The sequence below is a fragment of the Pinus tabuliformis genome, chromosome 1_2 (assembly GCF_031772625.1).
Source record: "Pinus tabuliformis cultivar Carrire ecotype Pingquan chromosome 1_2, CPIR1, whole genome shotgun sequence".
Classification (NCBI taxonomy): Eukaryota; Viridiplantae; Streptophyta; class Pinopsida; order Pinales; family Pinaceae; genus Pinus; species Pinus tabuliformis.
In genome coordinates, this window is record NC_142298.1 from 583,713,048 (window position 1) to 583,733,694 (window position 20,647).

General features: G+C 37.2%; 1 protein-coding gene and 1 pseudogene across 1 annotated transcript; one reads left to right on the forward strand and one right to left on the reverse strand.

Moving 5' to 3' along the window:
• Nucleotides 1–14,972: 14,972 nt before the first annotated feature.
• On the reverse strand, nt 14,973–16,481 carry LOC149206979 (pathogenesis-related 5 protein Cup a 3 pseudogene; annotated as a pseudogene).
• An 806-nt stretch (nt 16,482–17,287) lies between these two features.
• On the forward strand, nt 17,288–18,505 carry LOC149206980 (uncharacterized). The gene has a single exon (XM_089397880.1). It carries the CDS (start codon nt 17,288–17,290, stop codon nt 18,503–18,505), a length of 1,218 nt encoding a protein of 405 aa, XP_089254006.1.
• The last annotated feature ends 2,142 nt before the right edge of the window (nt 18,506–20,647 follow it).

A 20,647-nucleotide genomic window follows, 5' to 3' on the forward strand; every position in this document is an offset into this window, starting at 1 on the left:
GCGCCCATCTTGAGGAAATCCCCCTTCACATTGTGCATTGTGCATTTTTAGAGCACAATCAATCAACCCTTGTTGCTTACACTTGCTCTCCACGTAATGCCTTAATCAGTCTTGCCTTCATTTCATATTGTGAAGTCCTAGAGGATAGGGCAATTCCTTTGCCCTTGAATTGGTGACCTACGAATTCCCCAGAACTGCCTCCTCAATCAATTTTGCCTTGCACAATCACAATGTCCAAGCATGTCACCCTTGTCTCCTAGACTTGCCCATTGTGCAGGGCATTGCCTCTTTCTCTTACCATTGTGTAATGAAAACTTCTAGTGCCAATACCTCCATCTCTTATCTCCTGAATCTGCGCTCTACATCCAAGAAGGCTCCTCTCTCAGTCTTTGCGCACTATCCCATCACAGTAAGCACCTTACATGAGAAAATAAGATAGAACAAGTGATTTTGGGCACTGATGTTGTCATTTCATGAGTGAAACCCATTTGTAGGTGCTATCATGCTATCATGGCAAGATGATTCTCAAGGAGGTCATCAAGAAGAGGTTATAAAGAGGACACTTGTGGAGATAAGACACAAAGATGCTATGATGTAGGTAAATGAATCTTGGACCATGATAGAGATATGACAACTCATGTTGAATTAGAAGGTTCTAATAATTATCCAAAACCTTTGGATGTTGAAGATGAAGTACAAGTTAGATTAGTCATGAAGATTGAATACATAGCAACAAAGAGAAGAGATTGGCATTGACACATTACAATGAAGTCCCATGTCACAGTTGCCAAATTGTAATTGTTTAATGTGTCAACATAAGAGTGTTGTTTTGTCACATTATTAGAAAATGTAAAATGTGTGGAATCCCAAGGGTCACACATGGAATATGAAGAGTCACTAGGAAGTCCAAGAGTAATGTAGGATCTCAAAAGTCACATGGGATCTCAAGAGTTATGAGGGAGGTCAAGAGTCATATGGGAGGTGAATAACCACCTCATTTTTTATAAATAAACCCTCCTAGCCCAGGAAAATGACTTTTCACCTTTACTTCTCAATCTAGGCATAGGAGAGAAGATCATTCTTTGGATAAAAAAGTTGTGGATTAATGTTCCACTATTCGGGCTAGCGTTGTATCATTTTAATTGTGTACTTGTAACTTTCACTTAATATTTAAAGCTCCAAGAGTTGACACTCTTTCATGCATGTATCATGGATGTTGTAAGATTATTATTTTAATGTTTATGGTATATGTTTATGTTCATCCATGCTAAAGAGAATGAACTATTTAATTGGATTTGGTATACATCTTGTTGAATGTGCGTTGTTACATGCATTCATGATCGTTGTTACGTCGTGAACTATTTTGAAGGTTAATTAATGACCCATTCTATTCTCCTATGCATATTTATTAGGATATTACTATTAATTTTCTTCTAAGGACTCACTTTCTCTCTTCTTTCCTGTGAAAGTACCTTATATACATTGCATTGTATGCTTCATGGTGTCAACCTACTTTCTTGTTTCAAAGGTTGTGTGAATACTCTCTTATGTTGTTTAGACAAGGAAAATATTTAAGTTATGGTAGTTGAGACTATCATCTGGATGGGTCTCCTACTCCAAATTATGTGAGGTGTAGTTGGGACTTCATATTGGAAAGGACCCCTATATATTTGCAGTTTCTAGTACTGTCAAAATTTTGGGGCTAGAAGGAGGGCCAGATGGCAAGATGAGCCCATTGATGTTGTTTTGAATCTTTCATATTGAATGGCTCATCCCAAAATCATAATCCTCCAATGTTTTGTTAAAAGTGGAAATATTACAATCCACATGGAACTAATTCATGACTTGTCACATTTCAAGGTCAATGGCGAGGGTGGAACATCTAAATTCGAACATACATTTTTGTTTCTTAATTTTTGTTATTTTCATAAACTCAATTATGAATATGTTTATTGCAGATTATTCATCCTCCCATTTGAAGGTTGTGCTAAGAAAATGATGTCATCCCTTACCATCTGCATCTATTCGTTCATTCAAATAAATTTTTAGAGAGCTTCATCAAGCTTTTGATAGGTAAAATTATAAAGATGTTTTTAAAAGGATCAACCAGCTTAGAATGAAATTGGATAAATTCTTAGAAGATATTCTTGATCAATTTCATCACCTTTGCTATGAAGTTTTAGAAGAAGATGTGGATAGGGATTTCACGGGTGAAAAGTTTCAGTGTTTGGTTAATATATCTATTGAAAAATTTGAATTTGAAACATATTTAAATCTCAACCCTAATTTGGTTTTCCAACTTTTCCCAGTCATGAAACACCTCAAATATCGAAGGAGGAATTTTCTCCCCATTATGTCCCTTCTCCTCGCCCTTGTCATTACTGAAAAGTTTAGTCTCTAGTGTTATTGTTGAAGTTGGGAAATTCCAAAATCAAGTTCTTGGTCCTATTCTTCCTTCACCTAATTTTAATGATCAAGATTTTATCTAAGAAAACTTTGAATGTTCTCATAATCTCATGGACCGTAGTGTGAAGGTTTATCCCCTAATTTTCAAGGTGACATAAACATGCATAATTTAAATCATGAATCTGATTTTATTGAAATTATTGATTCTTCCATGGATACCTGTCATCCTTTATCGTTTACACCTCATGGATCCATGTAATTTGATTCATTTGATCAATCCACTCCACCACCATTTTCTTGATACACTCTTGATTTTCAATCTGGTGGTTCAAATAGCGATCAGGTACAAGGTGGTAATATCTCACAGGCAGAGGATCAAAATGATGAAGAGTCTTTCCATATCTCGTCCCTTTTTCAAATTCCTTTATGTTGAGATGATGTTTCTACATTCTTGGTGAATCAAGGATATTTTTATCTTGGAAATTAGTTGAATAAAACCAAATCTCTTAACCAAGATAAGGTCTTAGGAAACCATCACCTCGAAAAGAATAACTCCATCACTACAAATTACGATGAGCACCCAAGTACATTGGATGATCTCTTGTTTCTGCAAGAGGACTTGTATTTGCAAAGCTTTGATCTAGAATCTAATCTAATCATAGAATAGTTTCTCATAGGAATTTCTTTCTCATCCCACCAACCCTTATGTCAAGATGTGTGTAATAAATCTATTAATATATCATGTTCCTCCAATGAAAATTTAGATGAATTAGATCTCAATGCCATACAAGGTATTAAGGCTTCCCATGATGAATAAGATGATGTGGTAGTCATTGAATATATTTATTACAATTTGGTTAATCTATTTGGTGATGTTGATACATCCATTGAAACTATTGGTTCCAATAATTGCCATCTGATTCATAATGAAATTGCTTACATAATTGATGATAGATGTCCTCACACAAATTCTTATATGACCATTTTTTCAAAATCCAATCATCTAACATTGGAAATTTTATGGACATATCAAGAAGTTGAGGAACTTCTATCACTACATTTGAACTCACTCTTGAAGCATTTTAAGCATTTTCAATATGTTTTTTCTTATTCCTTAAGATAAATTTTCTAGATTGGGTGAAATATTCTTGTTTGGCTAATTCTTCTTCATGGAATCCCTTATATTAAAATCAGGGTTAGAGTGCATATTTTAAACAAATGTCGATCAACAATAAAGCCTGTGATTAAGATTATTAAGAAAAAAATCATCACCAACTGAAATATTTGTCTGTGCCATTTTTTTTGTGAATGATCAGTTTCTTATCTCTCTTTTAATATTATGAGAGTAATCAATTTTCTGGGAAAATCAATCCTTTTGAGTCTCATTCAATGATCGAATCATTTGGCAGAGCAAAGTTGTGTGCTGAAAAACTAATTCCTTACATTGATATGAATGTTGGATGTGATTTGACATATGCTTCTAATCTTTTTTCAGCTTGGTATCCTAATTGGTTTCCCCAACTTACGATGCCAAAAATTGTTTCTAATCCCCCAAGCTTTCATGTTTCTCGTCTATCTTGTAATCGAATACAAAGGGAACAAATGGAGAATTGAGAATATTATATTCCAACCCACCAATCTAATCATAACACCAGTTATAACAAATGTATTTCAACTAATCCTTTTCCCAGCGGTGCATCTCATGATATTTGTTTTAAATTTTTTGATCTTGTTAAGGCCATAAATTCTTATGATTCATCATTTCACTACTCAAATGCTTGTCAAGTAGTTGAGGCACTTCAACTTTTGTTTATGGTTGTGTTAAGTCCACATGATCTTGAAAAGGTTTTTGAAAAAAATCATACCAAATTTCTCTTACAAGATTCTCCCCATGACACGATTGTGCTGATTGGAAGTTCATTTTCCCATGTGTTTCAGGGTTTTCAAATAGGTTGTTTCAAATATCAAGATCAAATTGCTAGCTGGCTAGAGGAATCTTACTTGGAAAACTCTGTTTCCAATAATAAGTTTTGATCTTTCTTGATGTTTTCTAAGACTAAAAAAACTAATCAATGTACATTCATGAGAAATATTCAAGGTTTGTATGATCGTTGTTCTAATAAACAAGTTAAAATTTCACACTGATTAAAGGAAGCGTTTATGGCACACCTTTTTATTAGTAGGAAATAACTTCAATTACTTGTGAAACTTATTCAGGTTGACATATTTATTTCTACACATTGTTTTATATTATTTATAATCACATATATCTTTCTACTTGCAGGTTGGGAACAATTTAAATGACTACATTGGAAATTTGACTTTACATGACCCTGACCTTCTAGTTAAATGGATCAGAGTTTAGGTTTAGTTGCATTACAGTCACTTCTGCATCACATTATAACAATTTTTCCTGCATCCCCTTTCTCGTTTGAGTTTTGTTCTTTGCATCCCCTTACAAGTTTTTACATGTTACTTTTCTTTCATCCTTTCTTTCTATGTTATTTCATGTTTCTTTCACTTCTTTCCACATGTTTTGTTTTAATAAGGCTTTGTGTGAAAGTCGCCTCATTTGGCTCTGAAGTAATGTGGATAAAGTATTAAAAGGGGCCATGATGATGAATGACAATGATTGGTTAACTTTTAATCTCTTTCTTTTTTGTGCCTAAATATATTATGAGTCCAAGATGCTTAGATGGAAAGTATGACTCATTATGGAAAAAATCTTTAGCAGAACTATGTTGCTCGTACCTATGATATGATCTTTATTCCTTGAATCAATTGTTTATATTAATGGGTTTTTAACATGTCAATGAAATCGAGCAGCAAATGGAAAAGATAAATACTTAAGTAAGCACATTAATTTTAGAGGTATATATACAAGAGTCTCTGCAAAACAAGGAGTAACCTCTCTTGCTCATTAATAAGTTGGGATCCCTCTTCTTCCCTCAGTGAAATAAAGGCCTATAAAATTCCAATGAGCATAAAGTTATAAAATAATAAAGGTTGAAAAAAGAGAAAGGCTTCCAACACAGAGTGGTGAAGCTAAAAAATCTTGTTGGTAGCAAATAAATGCTTGTTACTTCTTGAAGTGACTCCGTCGGGGTACTAAATAAGATTGTTGGTAGTGGAGTAACAATAGAGATGACACTAAGACTTTGTTCATCATAAAATCATGAATATGTACTATCCTTCTCCCTAGTTGAAACAATTAAGATATGGAAAGTTTTATAAATGTGTTTGAGCTGATGAGAGGAATAGGAGAGACTACATATATAACCGGCCTAAGTAAAGAATCTAGGGTGATCTATAGGATGAGACAATACTTCCAAAAATCTAGAATCCATGCCTAAAGTTAGACCTAAATAGAGAAGTAGGGGTTCTTCATGTGTGTTGCTAAGTGTTGTAGTTGCTACAAACTCCTCCAAATTTTTTTATATATTCAAATTTTGGAGCCTCCTTATGATCATGCCATCCTTTGCTTCAAGAAATTAATGTCATTCCCAGACATTTATTCTAGATTTTCAAGTCTTCCTTAAGGAAACCTACGTGTCGATCTACTTGCTTTCACATGCCCAATTCTTGATGTCTTCACAAGCACACATGCCAAGATAGGCTAAGTGCACTTCATAGTGACAATGTTGCACACTCTTTGTTGGTAGTCAATGCGCATTCCTTGCCAACAGTGATTGTGCAGTCATTCTCAAAATTGATAGCACAATCCTTACCATTAGTGATTATGTAGTCCCTACCAATAGTGATTGTGCAGTTCTCACTAATAGTCGTTGCGCAGTTCCCAGTGACAGTGTAAGGGCATCCTTTGCAAATAGTGATTGCAGACTCCTTGTTGATGGTGAGAGTATACTTCTTCAAATCATTAATATCACACCTCTTAGTGGTAATCAATTCACTATTGACTCCTAGTTTCTTGACATACACTAAGCACACTCACAAATCCTAATTGCATGTCTACTTTCCCTATATAAAAATTCTAAATCAGGGTTCATCTCAAAATAATATTTCGCTTTTGAGCTCTACATACTTTTGGAGCACAAGGAGCATTCTCTCGCTCATGGATGTAAGTGTGCCATCATCAGGGTGAGTTTCTCAACTATTGCATTTTCTTTTGCATCTGTTCTTTTTGCTTGCTCTTTCTTTTGTAAGTGTCATTTTTCCCACTTTTATTCTTGCATGTGTCACTTGTGTTTTATTTTTTTCACATGTGTTTATTTCACTCTTGCATGTCTCATTTTAAATTGTTTTGCATATCCTAAGAGCACCTTGGAACACCTTTTAGAGGCAGCTCTAGTGCACTCTCTTGTGTTGGCTGATGCTATCTATCATGAGAACATGTGTTGGACACTCTCCCATAACATAATGCATCTTTTGATTGCAGTCAAAACTTGTCACAAAGGCTTAAATCCCCACTGTTAGACTTGGAGATAAGTGTAATTTTATTGTCGCTTCAATGTATGTCTGATGGTTTTGGGTACTACACATATCTTTGACATGTGCTTTATTATGAATGTGTGTGCAATCATGTTCGGGACCTATTTGTATGCTCTTAATTTCTCCTTCTTGTCTCACTGATCTAACACAATCAATTTTTGGATTCTTCTTTATCCTCACATCATTCACAAGCTATGAACACCTTTAACTTTTAGTCAAGTGATGAGAACATTGCGCACTATCAAGGCCTAGTTATGAGCCTCTTGTTGCTTACACTTTCTCTCTTTGCCCATCCTAAGGACAACTCCCTTCAGATGTGCATTGTGCATCCCTAAATCATAGTCACTCTACCCTTCTTGCTTACACTTTCTAAATGCACAATTCCTTAATCAACCTTTTCTTCATTTCACCTTGCATAATCATAGTGGACAATAGGATCATTTCTTGGCCCTTGCATTGGTCACTTGTTCAATCCTCAAAGGCTCCTCCTTAATTAACTGTGCATTATGTAGTCACAAAGCCGAAGCATGTCACCCTTGTCTCCTGGAATTTCCCACTACACAGAGCCTTTCCTCTTTCTCTTTCCATTGAGAAATTCACACTTGTAGTGCCTAAACCTTGATCCCTTAGCTCCTAAATCTATGCTATGAATCTAATAGGGCCCCTCTCTCACTCTTTGCATATGGTCCCATCACAATCAATACCTCACATGAGAAAATAAGATAGAACAAGTGATTTTGGGGACTGATGTTGTCTTCTAATGAGAGAATTTCATTTTCATGTGCTATAATCCTATAATGTGCTACAAACCTTGGTTTGTAGGTATGGCGGGGAGATGGAGAGTTTTTTGTGAGTTAGGGGAAGTACTCCTATGAAATACTTCAGATATTTCATATGCAAGAATGTAATCCTATGGACACTCCTCTAGCTACAAACTAGACAAAGGAGGGTGCTTCTTTAGGAGAGGAAGTTAATGCTACCATCTACAGACAACTAGTGAGGTCCTTGATGTATTTGGTGAACACAAGGTCGGACATGTGCTTTAGAGTTAATCAACTGAGTCAATTTATGGTGAATCCCACTAGAAAGCAACAAAGAATGTGCTGATATACCTCATAAGCAAAACAAATTATGGGTTGTGGTACAAGATGACAGATGGTGTGAAGATTCAAGGCTTCAGTGATGTAGATTGGGCAGGGAGTCCATCAGACAGGAAGAGTACTTCAGGAGCTATCTTCAGTATTGGGTCTGCAGCTATTTCTTGGTATAGTAGGAAACAAAGTTGTGTGGAACTCAACTCAACATAAGCCGAGTAAATGGTTTCTAATCAAGCAACATGTGAAGCCATATGGATCAGGAAAACTCTTATTTGTCTTTTCAGTCAAGAGATGAACCCAATAGTGATTTATTTTGATAAACAAAGTTGTATCAAACTCTCTCAGAATCCATTGTTTCATGATAGATCCAAGTATATTGATATCAGGGACTATCACTTGAGATATTATGTGTAGAGGTGAATTATGATGTTGCAACACATTCCCACTAAGGAGCAGGATGCAAATATTTTGACAAAGGCATTGCCAAGAGGCAAATTCGAGCTCCAAAGGTGCAAGATAGGGGTGGTGCAGAATTTTTTTCTTGCTAAGAGGGAGTGTTATAAATGTAGCAATAAAATCCTCCATTTGACTTGTGTCTTAGTCAAATGGAGAGGTTTGATTTTCCACATAATCAGGGTGACTTGGATTGTAGTTAGCTTGAGTGATATGGACTTGTCACGTAGTTAGATTAGAAAATTTGAGTTTATAGACTTGGAGTAGTGTTATGCATGCAGTGATTGCTAAAATTTAGCAATCTAGTTCAGTTATTTTGAATTAAACTTAGTTAACTAAGCTCTAGTCATTAATAGAGTTAGTTGAAGGTCAGTTGATTAATTAAGACTCTTTTCAACTGACTGATCTCTCAGTTAACTAGTCAATCAACCAGAAATATCCTAGTCATGTATGGAATTCAAATTGCCTAGCTAGAGTGGAGGAAAAGGCACATTGTAACCATACTAGTTGAATGTATAGGCTTGGAAATTAAGAAAGCGATCAATTCCCTTAGATTTTCACAAGGAAATAGGGAATTCCCCTATTCTTTAGGAGCTCAATATCCAGGATTTCACAAAGAAATATGAGGAAGATGGGGGGCTTGAATAGGCCAAGTGTTGGCCAAAGATAGTTGTTCAACAAGAGAACAATTTTATAATGTAGGGTGTGCTTTAGATCTTGATGTTGACATTGTAATAATTTCTCACTCTCATCTGATTAATGAAAAGCAGAAGAGGGGTTTTCCTAGTTGGGTTCCCTTGTAGATCATTGTGTTCCTTGCGTTTTGATGGTTGCATGTCATTGCATTTGTTTATATCTTGTGATTTTGTATTGCGGAAATTGTAGAAGAAATTTGTATCTCTTTGTTTCAGTTCGAATTCATCAGCAGTAACATATTTCTTTCCATTTCTACAAAAAAATAAATAAATTCTATAAATACTAGTACATTATATGTCCAAATTCGTTATGAATTCATTCATGTGATTCCATTAGCATGAATGAATAATAATGACTATGAGATATCCTGTGAGTATTAAAGCATAATACTTATTATGAGGTATCATATTGACCATAGCAATTTCAACTTTATTAATATTCATCAACTATGAAATGGTTTCATTCACAAATAATTATCAATTCAAAAGTCCAAGTAACTAATATAATTTCCTTCAAAGTAAGTATATATTTATTTTAGTTTTGAGTATTTAAAAAGAAATAAAAATTCATTTCTTTTTTCATTTAATATCATCACTTTTTAAAATACAATTTACTTAAAAAAAAATCTCTACTAATTTTTTTTTTTGTTATGTTTTTTTTTTTTGTGTAGGGTTTTAAATTTTTCTATTATAACTGATTAAGATTTTAGGCAATGACAAATGCCATTTGATGGTTGTTTCAAGTGCTAGTGCCAAGAATGAATTTTTTATTTTTTATTTTATTTTATTTTATTTATTTATTTTTTATGCAAGGGATTTTAAACTCAATTATATTGTGGTTATTTTCTCCTTGATTATCCATTTCTAGTGGCCATCCATCATTTTTATCTTGCATGGAAGAGAAATATCTAATTTTTCGAGGTATTCAATGTCTGGAAAAGCATTTCTAGGCTACATTTTGATTTTGATTTTTGATAATTTCTATACATGCCATGAGATAGGTTGTTGGTGTTAGATTGATCAGATAGCTTCTTGCGGGAGGTGGGAGACATTCCTAGGACTTTTTTTGTTTTTGGGTCAATGGATAGAAATGAGGATAGAGAGGATCCCCATTTGGATGAACTTTCTTATCAACATTTTAAATTAATTTGCATCTAATCCCTCCCATATTTGACCCTTTTTCTCATACATACCCTTTGAGAGGCTTTGATATAGAAAAATGGTAGATTCATTTTTCAGTAAAAGGGAAAATTTTAGGTCAGGTTCTACAAGGAAAAAGAAGTTCATTTGAGCTATGGAGAGAAAATATTAATGATTGCTTGGAAATACGTGAGGTAACTTTGAAGACATTACAAGTTTTCTACGCAAAGCTATCATTTCCTAATTATTTGGAAATCAATTAGGGAAGATTCCCTAAATCATTGGTTGGAAATTAATTCGTCAATCTTACTATAGTTTATGGTCTTTCATGTTCTAAATTTGAGGTTGAATCTATTTTATGCTTGATTCAAAAGTTGATGTTAATAAAATTATGGGTCGAGGGTGGATATGTGGTCTTTCAAGGTGAGTCCTTCAAAAGTGGTTGGATGATTCTGACCAAGTTATGCCTCTAGTTAGAATTGAATAGGAGTGGGGCATCCTTCCTACCCTTTCATTGGTTTTCTAGAATGAGCTTTTTCGGGTGACAATTGGTAAAAAACTTGAAAGGTTTGTTGGGATAGATTCAAACTAGGTTTCAAAGGCCAATCATCATTAGGCATGGGTCCAAGTTGAAGTAGAAATTAGGGATGGTTTGTTTAGAGAAACAAATGTAGTCTTTAGTGGTTTTTTGTGGATCCAACAATTTTATTATTGGGGGATACCTTTTTGGTGCTTCATGTATCATGAAGTCAACAATATGAAGAGCCAGTGTAGGAATATCTTTCCTTTGGTAGGTAATGAAAGAAAGGTTCAGGTGGAAAGACATAAGGGATTTTAGGAGGGAGATTTGCAGGCTCTAGGTTCATAGATGAAGGTCATAAGAGAGGGTCCTTTCTCAGATATAGGTGATTCTCCAAGGACCATCTTAATGGAAGGAGATGGCTCTTCAAATATTATTTGTGGTAATTCTCTTCCCATATTCCCTCTTCCCGAGTTTCTTGTTTCTCATGTTGGCCCAAATTTTTCTGTTTCTTGGGTAGGGGTTCACCCTTTTCTATGGCTATTCCCCTAGTTTCTCCTTCTCAATTATTCTACCAAGTTGCAAACTTGTCCTTGCCTTTCTCTTCAACACATCCTATCACCCCTGAAGTTTGATAGTGTAGATGTTGCTGTGGTAAACGTGTCCAGTGCCTCTACTTTTTTCATAGATTATGACCCTTCCATAAGGAAGGGTTATGCCCTTAGGCCTTGTGTTAAGCTTAAGGAGGATTCATATTCGTAAGGGGGTTTTATCCTAAATCCCATCCATTCCAAGCTAGTGAGAAGGAAATACAATCTATTGAAGGGTCAGTAGAAGGTGCTTTAAGATATATAGGAAGGAAGGTTGTCCATTATTGCTAGGAACCTTGGAGTAGGGAAATCCCTTAAAAGGGTTACCCCATGAAAGTTTTATCATTAGCTTCAAAGGGGATGAAAGTGATCGTACGTAGTTAGCCCTAAAGAATGTCATTTTAAGAAATAAGCTACACATTATTTTAATTAGGAAACAATGATGGAAAATTTAGAACCAAAGATATTTTGTAGCCATGGCTAAAAGCTTGATATTTTTGTACTTTTGATGCATATGATCAATTGGGTAGATTTCTTTTGGGTTGGAATACAAAATTTAAGGCTATCTTTGTATGTGCACTCAACTAAACTATTTTGATTTAGTTGGAAGTTAAAGAGTTATGACTAAGGATTTTTGTTTTGAATATTTATGGCTCATATTCATATCAGGTTCATTTCTAGGAAAGTTTAGTTGATACTAATAGATTGAAATACCCTATCTCCCTAACTAGAGGATATTTAATCATAGATTGGTGCATGTTGAACTAGTGAAGTTAGTGCAAACATAGAGTAACTTCGATGTGAAAAAGGATACGATTTCAAGAAGGCCAAATTGATTTCTAGCATTTGGAGAACTTTTGGATGGTTCTATTCTTTTGAATTCGTGAGTGTCATCTAATCATTTTTTGTTATTCTTTCAAATGGATTCTAGAGGAGAGAAGCCCCCCTCTCTAAATTTTAATCATTATTGGCTCATATAAGAAGATTATAGAGAGCTAATTGAGGATATGTAGGAACATCCAACTTCCTCTTCTCCATTTTCCTTTATGTGTCGATTTGTAGCTAATATTGTGAGAATTAAAGAAACCATAATGAAATGGTTCAAATCCTTTAGAGAAAAGTACAAAGCACAACTAAAAGAGGTTAAGTATTACAACATCGTATTAATACCATGCGTTATGCACTCTATCTGATTTAAATTTATAGCTACATGCATTGGAATCCTCTGAACACTCATTAGTTTCTTGGTAGCTTAAGAGTCATGCCATTTGGATCAAAGATGGTTATAATAATATTGAATTCTTTCATCAGTATGCAAACTATTAAAAACATTTAAACAAAATTTGTGAAATTAAATATGTAAACAATTCTTTGGTTCTCTCATTTAATGGCATGACGAAAGAGGGGTTCCATCATTTCCAATCACTCTTTATGGAGCTTAATGGGTTTCTAGTTCAGGAAATTATAGAGGTGTTATCAAAGGTCTCCACTATTTTTTTGATGAAATGAACTAGTCATTGGAGGAAGTTGTTATTTGAGTCTAAAACTCTTGTGTACCATGGATCCATGAAAAAGGTAAGAGCTTAGGTCTAGATGGGATCATGGTAGAATTTTTCATTAGTTTCTATGACTTGTTGAAGGATGATTTGCTAAAGGTGATTAGGGAGTCTTAGGGACAAAGGAAATTTTTGGGATCTGTAAATTATACATCTATTTCTGTCAATCCCATAAATAAAAATGATGTTTCTTATATATTTTTCCAACAAACTTCATGCTATAACATGATATACAAGCTTTCAGCAAAGGTTATTGCTATGTAATTAAGTCTATTTGATTGAATTTATTTCAGAAGAAAAATTTTGATTTTTATTTCAAAGGATAATTCATGATTTGGTGCGAATAATTCAAGAAGCTATTCATTTGGGGAAGGTGTCAAATCAACCTATCAAAATCCTAAACATTGACTTATAAAAATCCTATGACAAAGTAAGTTGATTCATTCTTTGATTAGTTCATATGGGTATTCATAACCGACTAGATTACAGGACATGTTGAGTTCATTTCCATTGCAATGCCCGATAATGGATTTCCATCTAGGATTTTTTAGACCCTAAGGGGGCTTTGGCATTGATTCCCTTTGTCTCCCTTTCTTTTTATTATTATGGGTTAGGGTATTCAAAATTTGATATGTGATGACAACTGAAGAGGAGATCTCAAGGGACTCAAAGTATCTCGTTAGGAAGCCATCACAAATCATTTGATTTTAGATGTTGTGCTTTGATCTTAGGTGGAGAAAGAGAATTAACCAAAGGTTTTCCTTGAGCTAGTATGGATCAACTTTAGACAATTTTTCTTAGTAGTTTTCGCTTCTATGATTTGTTTTGGGGGCTAAGAGACATCTTTCATCTTTAAAAGGCATTATGAATATTTATAGCAGATACACATGTTTGGAAATCAAATATGAAAATTGTTGTCTTATTCCTTTTATTTGTCAGATTCTTCTTAGAAAGATGTGGATGTCCTCTCATTTCCTTTCCTATTCCTCTTTTTGAGTTGAAGACAAAAGTATTGTTGTAGCCATGGAACCCCATATGAGTAAATGGAAAGATGTGGATCTCCTCTCATTTCCCTTCCGAGTCCTCTTTTTGAGTTGAAGACAAAAGTATTGTTGTGGCCATGGAACCCCATATGAGTAAATGGGTGTACCCCAAAATGGGGTACCATGTTTGGTGGACCACTTCTGTAGATCTTGTTCTTCACATCATCTTGCATGAATGTGAACGATTAGGATTTTTATATATAGAGGATGGAATTCTTCTAGAATGAAAAGGAGCCAATAATCATCATTGTTTCTTCTATAGCTTTCTTGATGCATCTAGAATTATGTTTTCAGGACATTTTCACTTTTGAATGGGTATGGACTACAAATTACATGGATAGATAGCACAAAGGATTTGTTCTCCTTTGTTCCATGGGTCAACACCATTCAACAATTAAAAAATGAGAGAGAACCCTATTTTTTAGTGATTATAATGGGAAGAGGAATGGATAGTAGTGACATATAAAAGTGGTAGTCAATGGGTTTATCAATGGAGAAAGAAAGTAGGTTAGAAAGTTAAGGTAAACCATAAAGATCCAAACAAAGTCCCTCTTATGGATATTATCAGTGTAACATTTCATGGGAAATATTATAAGCGTGACATTTCATGGGAAGAGGAATGGATAGTAGTGACATATAAAAGGGGTGGTCAATGGGTTTATCAATGGAGAAACAAAGTAGGCTAGAAAGTTAAGGGAAACCATAAAGATCCAAACGAAGCCTCTTATACATATTATCAGTGTGACATTTCATGGGAATTTTTAAAATGGCATGGAATGGATGTGCTTCTAATTTCAATGGTGTAAGGTACTCATCCCTTTTCAATTCATAGATATTACCTAGCTTCCAATAAACTTGAATAAACTTGAGTTGATTTTTATTTTTTTTAAATCATTCCATATCGATTGTAACAATCACTTCAATAGTGTCTTTCTTTTTGGCATAGAACTTCGCGAACACAATGGTACATATTTGTTATTACATAGAAGTGAGTTTATTTATGAAACAGATTTTATTCCATGATCAAGGGCAGAAGAAAATATTGTAATTTGCACCAGAAGTACAGGTGAACGTGCTGAAGCATTGCCCTCTGCATAGGTGTAGGCCCGTTGGCATTGATCCTTGAATATTTGGGAATAGTCGGTAGGAGGGAAGTTGTTCTGGTAGTCCCCATCACAACAGTAATGAGGGTAATTGAAAGTTACACAAGCACTGTTGCATCCATCAGTCACTTTCAATTCTGCGGGGCATATGGGATTTATTTTGTTGCTACAGGTGGGTGCTGTGCAACTAGTATCGGAGGGAATATGGGATTTATGTTGTTGCTACAGGTGGGTGTTGTGCAGCTAGTGTCGGAGGGAATATGGGATTTACGTTGTTGCTACAGGTGGGTGTTGTGTAGCTAGTGTCGGAGGGAATATGGGATTTATGTTGTTGCTACAGGTGGGTGCTGTGCAGCTAGTGTCGGAGGGAGTTATGTAGAGGGGGTTATTGAAACCATCAATGAGAGAGATGTCATGGTAATCGTAATTCTTGTCCCATTCACAGTATATTCAACAAGTGTCGCAAGAGGCTATCCCGAATCTTGGCAATTGAGCAAACCGTTGTAGTCACCAGTGGTGTAGTTGCTTTGATCGTTGCATCTTTTCTAATTTATTTCTTTATTATTTTAGGTGGTGGAGAAGCCAGTGCACCCCCAAAACTTGCCCGAAGTTGTTGTTCCTATGGGAAAGTCAGCACTCCAAGTTTAACCCTGTCCCAATGCTTGACCACCACCTATGGGATTTCCTGCAGCCCATACCATGTATGAACACTGGTTCTGGATCACAAATCTCGCATTTGTATCTCCTTTACTTTCTAAGCAGCCAATTATTTATCAATGATATTTTTATAGGATTCAAAATATCCGACAATGTGTTTCAGAGTCCACGTTTTGAGTCTGCTAGCTATTCATCAAATGTCTGGATGTTAGCCATTGACCCTAAATGGATAGCCACACTGGCTAGCATGGAACCAAATAAAAAATATATTACATCACAAAAGCCTAAACTCACATATTTATGACATCTTAAAACAAATAGATCTCTTATTAGCCCCTGCGTGTGGCGCAGAGACTATTGCGATCCATGAGCATTTACCTAGCATTAAATTGCTTTGAATAATTATTATTTTTACCTTTTAACCAATGTTTCAGCAGAAATATTTCATCAAACAAATTTTATTTTTATGTCTCCTTTATTTGACCCAGAGACAGAGCAGATAGGCATCAGACCGGTATGGATACGACTTCCAGGGCTTCCACTTCATTACTGGTCAGAAGACATATTCAGGAGAATAGGCAATGCCATTGGTACATACATGGGCTATGATAAATCCTATCAGCAGACGGGTATGATGGCCTATGCCAGGATTCTCATCAACCTGGACACAAGAGGAGGACTGCTGAAATATATAACCATTCAGTGGAGGGATACAGAGCGCAAGCAGATCATAGATTACGAAGGCGTCCCATATCGCTGTCGCAGGTGCCATAAAGTGGGCCACCTATATAGGGACTGCCCACTCCTCAGGAGAGCGATGACGACTAACAAGGAAGAAGCAGTCTCTAAACCTCTTGACAATACCCCTGAGATGCAACTTGTCCAGTCCAATGGGGATCAGGATCACACTCAGAATGTGGAGGAACCTCGGAGCATCACTGAGACAACAGACACTACTATGGATCCCTCTGATCCTCTTCCTGCATCGCCAGCACCTGTGCAGCCATCGACTGATCAAGCGGGATTGGAGCATAAGGGTAAGTCTAACTCTATCCCTTCTCCGTCATCTCCTACTACTTGCATGTCATTGGGCATCTCATCTCATAATTATATTGGCTCTGCTTCTATCCCTGTTAATTTATCCTCTGCTTCATCCCCCCTGAGTTACCACACACACACTTCACTCATCTGCTCCCTTCCATTCCCTTCACCTGTGGCCCCTCCATCGCGGATCACTTCGACTCTGGAAACCCTATCCTTTCTTTCGACTCAGTCCTCCCCCCGTTATTCTCTCCGACCCCGCACAAAGGACAGAGGACCGGATGCTGTTGGCCTCGACCTGGCTAACATTCCCATGACCCTCAAGAACTCCCGTGGTCGACCCTCTCGCATTACCAAGGCAAGACACACTGCTGATGAAGAAGTTGCCCTCGGGCGACAGCAGACTATATTCAGGGCCCTTAGAGCGAAGGATGGCCCATCTCCCTTCCCCTCATGAAGTTTCTCTCCTTCAATTGCCGGGGGTTTGCTAGTTTAGCCAAAAAACTAGCGCTTAAGAGACTGCTCTTATCATCACAGATGGATTTTATATTTCTTCAAGAAACACTCTGTCAAGCCGAACCCCTCATCCATACCCTCACTGCCTGGCTACCTAACTGGACCTTCCATGCACTGGATGCGTCCGGACGATCAGGGGGCTTGGCCATTGGGGTCAATAACAGAGTTGCGGAGGTCAGGAATATTTTTGGAGGAAGAGGTTTCATTGGACTTGACATTAGTGCACATTCTGCAGAAAGGGACATTAGAATTATCAATGTCTATGGCCCTTGCGCTGACCGTGCCAACTATTGGCGGTCCTTACTTGAATCCGAACTCTTCCAAGCAGACAACATTATTCTTGGAGGGGATCTCAACTTCTCACTCGGATTCAGTGAGTCATGGGGGCACTTAGCTCAGGTCGATTCCCTAACAGATATGATGTCCAGCCTACTAGAGGATCATCAATGGGTGGATATACCGTCTGCTAGACTTCAATATACATGGTCAAATAACAGAAGTGGAGATCAAAGCCTTGCCAGGAGACTCGATAGATTTCTTATCAAGGAATCTTTGTTTAATAACCTCCCAAGAGTTCGTCAATGGGTTGGAACGGGAGGCATCTCAGATCATCGGCCTATTTTCTTAGAAGCAGAAGACAACTCCCACAAAATCAAAAGCCCTTTCAAGTTTAGTGCCTCCTGGCTCCAGGATCCCTCTTACATCCAATTGGTCCATAATTATTGGCAATCCAATATCATCAGAGAAGGAGAGGACATCTCAGTGGGTTTTGTCAAGAAACTTACAGAACTCAAGCAGATTACTAAGAACTGGGCACATCAAAAACGCATACAAGATAATCAGACATTAAAAGAGGCTGAAAGGGTCATTGCCGAATTTGAAGAATCGTCAAATGGGACTTTCCTCTCCCCTGAAAGCAAGGAGAATTACACCTCTCTTATTGCAAAACGCTCTCAAATCCTAAGAGAAAGGGAAGAAAGCTGGAGACTTAGAAGCAGAGCTATTTGGCTCACGGAAGGAGATGCTAATACTAAATTTTATCACAAGTTTGCTAATGGTCGGAAAGTTATCAATACCATCTGGGATTTAAAGAACGATCAAGGGCATCCTGTTACTTCTCAGCGGAACCTGGCCAGGCTAGCCACAGAGCACTTTAGAGGCATTTATAAAGCTCCTGTAGAAGTTAATATCTTAGAAATCATGAGAGTGGCCGAGCTCTTCCCTAGATACATTGAATAGGAAGAATCTGAGGAACTACAGAATGAAGTGACCATGGAAGAATTGGAGGCTACACTGAAATGGTTCAAAAAAGATAAAAGCCCTGGACCTGATGGATGGACCATTGAATTCTACCTTGCGTTCTTTGAACTCCTGGGTAATGACCTTCTAAAGATAGTAGAAGACAGTAGAAGAAGAGGCAGAATATCCTCTGCCATTAAATCCACCTTCATCGCTCTCATTCCTAAATCAAATGCCCGAGCACCTTCGATGACTTCCGGCCCATATCCCTCTGCAACTGCCTCTACAAGATCATAGCCAAGACCATTGCTAATCGCCTCAAGCCTATTCTTTCGCATCACATATCCTCCGAACAATTTTCTTTCGTTCACCATAGACAGATCCACGAGGCTATAGCCACTGCCCAAGAACTCATGCACACCTTGCAGATCAAAAAACAAAAAGGAATGATCCTTAAAGTGGATTTGTCCAAGGCATTTGACAGAACTAACTGGTTATACTTAAGGCTGCTGCTCACTCATCTGGGGTTCCCCTATGACTTCATCAAATGGACTATGAGCTGCATCACTGATGTATCCTATAGTGTATTACTTAATGGGGAAGCTACCTCGTTCTTTACTTCTGAGAGAGGACTCAGACAGGGTTGTCCGCTCTCACCTCTGCTGTTTTTACTTATTATGGAAGGTTTAAGTAGAGTTATCTCATCTGCCCGTGACAGGCATCATTTATCTGGCATTAAACTTGCGGATAATTTCTACCTCACCCATCTATTATTTGTTGATGATATCCTGATTTTTTTGAATGGCAGTATTGGGGATTCCACTACCCTCCATAACTCCATTCTTCTCTTTCAGCAAGCTACAGGTATGAAGATTAATGATAATAAATCCACCATCACCACTATTGGCTGCTCTATACATGAAACAGCTTTTGCTACTCAGCGATTCCCCTTTATCAACTTGACCCTGTCGGATGGTATAAAGTACCTTGGTTTCAGACTGAAACCTAATGGCTACAGAATTGCTGACTGGTTATGGCTCATAGCTAAGGTGGAAAAGAGACTCCAAGTATGGTATCATCGATATCTCTCCCGTGCAGGCAGACTGATCCTCATTAAAGCAGTGATTGAAGCCACGCCAGTCTACTGGATGGCTCTCACCTGGATACCTAAGGGCATACTGAACAGATTACAACATATTTGCAGCAGATTTCTTTGGAAGGGACATCAGCCAGGCAGACTTTTTGCTTGGGTTAAATGGGACACCATCGCCAAACCCAAGCGCTGGGGGGGATGGGGTATCAAGAGGCTCGACCTTTTCTCCAGGGCACTGGCTGCCAAACTTGGGTGGCAGCTCCTTACCACTGATGAACTTTGGACACGGGTAGCATATACAAAATACATCAAGCCCCTGAACGTGCTGGATTGGTTTTGCACTCAACATGGAAAAAATCATCACATATCCATCATTTGGAAAGCCGTCATTGGTACCTTACCTCTGTTACGAGAAGGATTAACTTGGCGCATTAAGGCAGGCAATGCGGTCCGTATAGGTCAGGACCCATGGGTAGGGTGTGGAAACATTCATAGACTATCATCCGGACTCATCAGGTACCTTAACGACAGAGGTATCATCAATATCATGCATATCGGAGATCAAGCAAACTCCTCCTTCCTTCATCAGGCTTGGACCAGTGCGCAAGCATTAGAAATTCCGGCACAGTGGCAAAATGAATGGACAGAGTACACGGACCGCTCACTCAAGCCCATATCAGGCTTACTGAAGGACCTGATGAAATCATATGGGCCTTTGCTAAACATGGAGCATACATCCCGAAGCTTGGCTATCTAAAACTCATGGAGCCACACAAACCTCAGAATATCCACCCCTCATGGAAAGCATTATGGAAACTCAAGTCAGCCCCCCGCACTCGATTTCTCATGTGGAATATTCTGTTTGATAAAGTACTTACGGGCACAAATCTTATGAAGAGATCCTTTCATGGACCTTTCCGCTGTCATCTTTGTCATGAGGAGGAAGAAAGCACTGTACATTTATTCTTGTACTGTAGCATTACATTATAGTTTTGGCATGCCCTCAACACTCACCTCCGCATTTGAAAAATTGGCAAGGCAATAATATA